A 7,350-nucleotide genomic window follows, 5' to 3' on the forward strand; every position below is an offset into this window, starting at 1 on the left:
ATAACAAGATTACTTTTTTTTTTTTTTTTTTTTGGCCAGCTGGGCCTCAAGGCTTGTGGGATCTTAGTTCCACCAGGGATTGAAACTGGGCCCTTGGCAGTGAGAGCAGAGTCCTAACCACTGGACCGCCAGGGAATTCCCCCAAGATTACTTTTTTAAAACTGTATCTCCTCTAGAGATTTATAGTGTAATGGGAGAGACCTATGTGAATTCTTTTTGCAGTATGATAAATAATATAAAACAAATTTAGACCTGATATTTTATATATATATATATTTATATTTTTGTAATACTTCACATGTACTTTAAAAGACTCTTCATAAAACTGTAGTACCATAATTATGTTTGTATATATATTTATTGTATTATTTTATAATTATACTATATTATATACTTAAAGCAGTACTTTGTTAATATCATCAACTATCCAGTGTTCAAATGGTCCCCACTTATCTCATAAACTTTCTTTTATAGTTGGTTTAAATCAGGATCCATACAGGTGCACAAGTTGGATGTGATCTGCTAATCTATAGGTCCTTTCAGTTTTTTGGTTTTTTGGGGGTTTGTTTTTCTTCCCTTGGCATTTGTTTGTTGAGGAAACTAAGTTATTTTTCTTGTAGAATTTAACACATTCTGGATTTGCTGATTGCAACTCCCTGGTTTTATTTAATAGGTTCTTCTATCCCTGAATTTCCTGAAACTGGTGGTTAATTCTAGATAATTGAATTCAGACTCGATTTGGGGAAGGGTGTGGAAAGAACACAGAACACTTAACTGGTGGTACTGTATAGTTTCTGTTGCATTATATTAGGTGTTATATGATGTCTGGTTGCCTCTCTTTTGTTTTCTACTTTAAAATATTGATGTACCTTATTACATACCACAGAACAGAGCTATCCAGTAGAACATTCTGTAATGATGGAAATGTTCTTTATTACCACTGTCTAATGTGGTAGGCACTGACTGCGATATGGCTGTTGAACCCTGAGGAACTGAGTTTTTTACTTTAATAGCCACCTGTGACTAGTGGCTGCTGTATTGGAAAGTACAGCTATAGGACATTCAAAAAATATTAAATAACAAAGGTAGCAGTAGATGTCTCTTTGTTCCGAATTTTAGCCTAAATTCCTATACCGTTTCATCAGTAAATATATCAGCTTTTGTGTATATATAATACATTTGTTATAATTATGTGACCTTAATTTTTCTTAATGGGACAGCGATCTAGGGCAGCCCTTCAGAGGTACCTGTTCTACTGTAATCGCTATATGAACCACATGCAGAGTCTACGCTTTGAGCACAAACTGTATGCTCAGGTGAAGCAGAAAATGGAAGAGATGCAACAGCACAACATGTCCTGGATTGAGGTGCAGTTCCTGAAGAAAGCAGTTGATGTCCTCTGCCAGTGTCGTGCCACACTCATGTACACTTATGTCTTCGCTTTCTACCTCAAAAAGAATAACCAGTCCATTATCTTTGAGGTAGGAATAGTTACTGAGTTACCTGTGTGTCATAGGACTACTTGCCTCTCATAGATAAGATATATAGAGTTTTAAAGCTTACTCTCTGCCCAAAAATGTGGATTAAAAGTTTAGTGTTAAGGGCTTCCCTTGTGGCTCAGTGGATAGGAATCTGCCTGCCAGTGCAGGGGACACGAATTTGATCCCTGGTCTGGGAGGATCACACATGCTGCGGAGTAACTGGGCCCGTGTGCCACAACTACTGAGCCTGCGCTCTAGAGACCGCGTGCCTAGAGCCCATGCTTCGCAACCAGGGAGGCCACTGCAATGAGGAGCCTGTGCACCGTGGCGAGGAGTGGCCTCTGCTCACCGCAACTGGAGAGAGCCCCGCGCTCAGCAACGAAGACCCAACGCAGCCAAAGATAAATAAAATGAATAAAAAATTATAAAAGAAAAGTTTCGTGTTTATTAGGAAGATACAAGAAATTTAGATTTCTTGCTGTAAACTATGTTCAAAGTGATGTGGTTTAGCCAGCTAGTGATTTAGTGTGCAGGCTCTGGAATTAGCCCTGAATTTGAATCTTGACTTCATCACTTTTTAGCTCTGTTGACGTGAAGCAAATTACTTAACCTCATCTATATCTCTATTTTAGCATGGGAATAATTTTTCTATAAATGTTAAGAGGTTTAAGTGAGACAATCCATGTTTAATGCTTATGTAACACCTGGCACGTCATAAGTTCTTGCAAAAGTCTTTATTCAGGCAAAACTAATACATGGTATTAGAAGTTAATATGATGCTTGCCTTTTGTGGAGAAGTAATGACTAAAGGGGGGGCTTTTAGCAGTAGAGATGCTCATTTAAAATTGATGCATACAACATTGATGTTGATAGATGGCTGGGTAATAACGGTGAATAGTAGATGGGAATTTATATGGGTAAATATATAGAACTAGCCATAGTAGTAAAGGATAACAAAATTTTAATCTTCCATACAGTGTTCTCTTATAAGAAGTAGATGTCTAGCTAGATATAAAGAATAATGGGTTTCTTATTTTTCCTCAAGCTTTAGCCAATAGCAGTTTTCAGAACTGGAAGATTCCCAAAACTTTTTCTTAACGTTCTTTCAGATTGTCCTTAATAGTCTTCCAGAGGTAATGGATAAATCTTTAGTTTTTTAATGTTTAAAAAATTGTCCTGGACAAGAAAAACAAGTTGTTAGGGGTGAAAGTGATGAAGGGCTTTACAGGTGCAGTTAAACCACCTGTGAAAATTACAAAATTGGTGTTGAGCCACAGTCTATCAAGGAAGCAGCTAAGATGGTTTATCTTTTAGCTTTCTTTTGAAGGCAAAATTTACTATATATTCTTCTTCCTCTTACAGAATAACCAAGCAGATCTAGAGAATGCCACAGAGGTGCTCTCGGGCTACCTTGAACGAGATATTTCCCAAGACTCTCTGCAGGATATAAAGCAGAAAGTACAAGATAAGTACAGGTAAGGTTTTCTCTAGTAGTTGTTGAACAAAAATGTAGGTCACCAGTGGTCTGGTATTCCTTAATGGAGAAGTTAGATGATGGTGAAACTTGGGTTTAGCATATTCAGTAACTGAGCAGCTGCCATGTTTCTCACAGATTGTTTCTGTCCTTTGGGAAACAGATCCAGATAGTGCTAGTCAGGCATAGGGAGGAAATCAGCCGTTTATCCCACTGGCTGATTCTGCTTCTTCCATGAAGTTTTATCTATGTAGTTGCTGCCCTGACAGGAAGAAGGAGCCCCAAAAGGGCAAGTGGCTATTAGGATGAGGGGTGAGATTAGGATGCTAGCCCTAGCCTAGGGATCCTGTGGATCATGGCTGTTGACAAGTGAGCTACCCAGACTTTTTAAAGAGTTTTTCTAAGGAGAAATTTACTTTGTCCTAGAGATAGGTGATACTTTAAGATATGTTACCACTTAAGTAAAAGATGCAGAATGTTTGCTTTCTCAACATGGAGCTCTTTCTCCCACAGTTGTTTTCTGGCAAATACTAATATCTTTTTAATAGTAGTAGAAATCTCTGGGAATTTGGGAGACTTGGAGATTTAGTCCTAAGTAACATTTTCACTTCCCTTAGCCAGCAATAGCTGCCACCAGTACTTTAAGGTTTTACAGGTGTGAATAAACAGCCCCTGAAACTACTTCTTCCTAAAACTGTTTACTTACCTGTAGAATGACAAGATTGAGTCAGATGATTTCTAAGGCCTTTGTTTTATTGCTCTAGAATTAATTTCCCAAAACTGGGAACTTCAAAAAATACCTTTTTAAAATGAGAAATAGTCATGTCTTTACATCTAGACCTGAAAATGTGCCTCTTAAAAACAAAAACAGGTGCTTGGGGGAATTCCCTGGCGGTCCAGTAGTTAGGACTCCCAGCTCTCACTGCTGAGGGCCCGGGTTCAGTCCCTGGTCAAGGAACTAAATCCCACAAGACATGCGGAACAGCCAAAAAACAAAACAAAACAAAACACAACAACAACAAAAAACAGGTGCTTGGTTCTAAGTCTGAATAAACTGTAGGGGACCTTAAAAAATAAGTAAATGCCTCTTTTTTTAATTATTGGAGGCTGACAATGGGTTTTTTTTTTTTTCTCTTTGATTACAGATACTGTGAGAGTCGACGAAGGGTTTTGTTACAGCATGTGCATGAAGGCTATGAAAAAGATCTGTGGGAGTACATTGAGGACTGAGAATGGCCCTGCATAAAATGAACTCTGAAAACTTTATCGTCTAGAGTGCTCATGCAATTAAAACAAACAAAACAAAACAAATACAAACAAGGAGGCACTAAGCCTATTCTGACACCGCTGGTCTATAGTACCAGAATTCTGTTTTGTTAATGGAAAGTTTAAGTAAATTATATTGTAATAAAAAAAGGTAGATAAACCATTGTACAACAGTATTCTAGGCCGCCAACAAAAGTGTGACAGACACACTAAAAGCCCTCCAACTTTAACTTGTAACGTAGCTTCATTCTCAAAGCTGACTCCTTTTTTTCATTTTCTTTTTCCTGAGTGTAGTACAGTTAAAATTTAAAATAGCTCTTTGACACTGCTTTTCATGTCCAAACCAGCCATTTTGTTGTACTTTGGTAAAGGACCTCTTCCCCTTCCTCCCCTGCACATACAGATACACCCAAACACGCAGACTGTCTCTTTCTCATACCGCAAGGTCATGAGTGAATGATGATTAGTTCCTTGTAAAGAAAATTCTTGGGGCGGGGAAGAGGGTAGGCAGAAAGAGGGGTTAAACAAACAAACAAAAAAAAACAAAAAAACTTTGTATATGACTTTTAAAACAAGAGGACAACACAGTATTTTTCAAAATTGTATATAGCGCATATGCATGGACAAAGCAGGCGTGGCACGTGTTTGCATAATGTTTAATTACAAAAAATATTTATTCTTTAAAAATCTTCAAGATTATGTCTTTTGCTGTGCATTTTCTTTCAGTTTGCTTTATCTTTCCAGGGTTGAGGGTTGGACTAAAAGGTGTGTTGGTTTAGCACCTCTGGAAGACCTATCTAGAGCTCTTTGATTTCCCTTTCCTGAGATTACTTTGCCCTCTCTGGTTTGATATGTTTGTTGCTAGCCATGGGCCTCATGCCCTGAGTTCTCAGCTCCTGGTTGGGTATAGAGAAGTCAAGTTCTGACTAAATGCCATGGCCTGATAAGGGCTGCAACAGGGAGCTTTGCTGCTGCAATTCAAGAATCACCCAGTCCCTAACCTCATCCCTCTCCACGTCCTCACGCATCTACGTAAGCCTTTGTGTGCCCGTGTCATATAGCTGAAGGCTTCCTGTCACATCCAGAGGAAACATTTCAAAAGATTTTCCCCTTAATTGCTGCTTTGAGCCTTTTAAGATTTTAGTTATGGCTCTTCTCTCACCCCTTCTTTACGTTAGGGTGTCAGATAGAATGTTTTTCCTTTCAATATAAATAAATAGCCATTCACTTAGTTTCAGATTGTGAATTAAAAATGGCAGATACTGAAATTGCTTATGTGTGTTGCTGTGGGTTCAGTTTGAAGGCACACCCTAGAACTTGATATTCCCATCTAGTGCATTTAAATAGAAACCACTGTTTGCTTCTTTTCTATTGTCAGCAAATAGAATTAATAACGTGTTTTAGCTGTGATGTCCATTTTTATGAAATTTCTACTAAGAGCTATGTTAAAAGTAAAGGGTGGTGGTGGTTTTATTAACTATGTATCTGTTTAGGCCATTCTTGCTGTGGTATTTTTCAACAGATTAGCATCCCTAAATCTGTCAGTTTTATACAGGAGTACAGAGTGAACTAGGCAACTAGATTGAGGTCTTAATACTAAATACCACTTGTGGCTGAAGGACCTCTTTGTCTTCCTCTAAATGTCTTGCGCCTAGGGAGTGTTTACCGTTTGTGAGGCAGCTTTGTCTGCTCTTGCATTGTACATCTTATTACATCATTGGGAAGTAGGTTCACTTTCCTCTGGCCTTTTGCCTAAGTTAGGCTTTGCTAAATCAACCCTACTTTTCCTTTTAGAAAAGGTTGTTACATGAGATGTACTTGCAACTATTCTTTTCCCATCAAAAATCAGTGAATGTTTGCTGAATATATTATGCTGCTTCCTTAAACCACTTGTTGCTTTAGGATCAACTTTACCTGTACCTTTTATCCTCCCTTCTCTTGCCACTTTAGGTGCAAATCTGAACTCAGTGTCTGCTTCTTCCGTATTCTCTTCTCCTCCCCTTTCCCTGTCAACCATTTGACTTTATTTTCAATGACTGCATCAATCTTAAAAGACATTTATCAAAACTAAGGATTTTTTTTTTTAAAGAAAGCTTGAATAAGTTCCTTTCCCTGGTAACTTTGAAAAGCAGCCAGAGTTGCTATCTAGATATATGTGGTTCCATTAAAATGTTTTGTGTATGTGTGGTGTTTTTAAAAAACCCTACCAGTTAACTCCAGTATCTAAGTTTGAGTGTCGTAAATCCTTTTTACATGCTCCCCTTACAACAAGTATCCAAAAACAATGTGTGCACTTCATAATATCAGCCCCCACCCATGGAGGAACAGTGCTTTTTAGAGCTGCTTTCTAGTTTCAGTATTGGCATATTACCTGAGGGTATAGCAATTGTGGGTGCATTCCCTAATTTGTATGGATCAAGATGAATTGGCATTTTCCACTTCCAAGCTTTTAACAGCTGTCTCCATATTTGACAGAATTCCCTGAGTTAATTGCTTTCATTGTTAGTAACTTCAGTGACCCCAGCTGGGATAGGCAAGCCATATTGTATGACAGCTTCCCTGTTTCACCTACCTAAGTCTTTCTGTCAGAGGGCTCTATTCATGGTCAGCACCAGGGTCTCCCTGTCTTCTTGAGGTCTTCTGAAAAGCGCATGCTTCATCTGAACAATTCATTGAGCAGTAGATGGACTTTAAATGATTGACAATAAAGTGTCGATCCAAAGCGCAGGATACAAACCACAGTGGTAAAATTGAGTAGTATATAATATCATCAGACTCTAAATTCTGTGTAATCTGCCGCGACCCAGATTGTGTGTGTTTTATGTGTGTTTAAATAAATACATTAAATACACAGGTGTATACATACACACAAATATAACAGATCCAAGACTGACCGACTTGATTTGAAATGGTTGAATCTGCAGTGTACAATGTGGATCAACCATGATTAGGAAATTTAGTATAAGAGAGAAAAGGACTTTATGTAACAAAATCTTTTAGCTACAAATCCCAGTATAGAGCACTTGGGGGATGGGAGGGGGCGGGTTGGTGAGACAATCAGATCGGTAAATTGATTAAATGCTCCTAACCCTGTAATTTTGTGCATAGAGCACCCTGTGCTGTGGAAAT

General features: G+C 38.3%; 1 protein-coding gene across 1 annotated transcript; it reads left to right on the forward strand.

Annotated features, from left to right (window-relative positions):
* Positions 1 to 1,220: 1,220 nt before the first annotated feature.
* Positions 1,221 to 4,185, forward strand: LOC103075656 (E3 ubiquitin-protein ligase ARIH1-like; the record flags this gene model as incomplete). Its single annotated transcript, XM_007460321.1, has 3 exons — positions 1,221 to 1,481; positions 2,844 to 2,956; positions 4,101 to 4,185. Coding segments are annotated over 3 exons (459 nt in total), but the record flags the coding sequence as incomplete, so codon positions are not given.
* Positions 4,186 to 7,350: the final 3,165 nt, after the last annotated feature.

Source organism: Lipotes vexillifer, unplaced genomic scaffold, assembly GCF_000442215.2.
Source record: "Lipotes vexillifer unplaced genomic scaffold, Lipotes_vexillifer_v1.1 C27589220, whole genome shotgun sequence".
Taxonomy (NCBI): domain Eukaryota; kingdom Metazoa; phylum Chordata; class Mammalia; order Artiodactyla; family Lipotidae; genus Lipotes; species Lipotes vexillifer.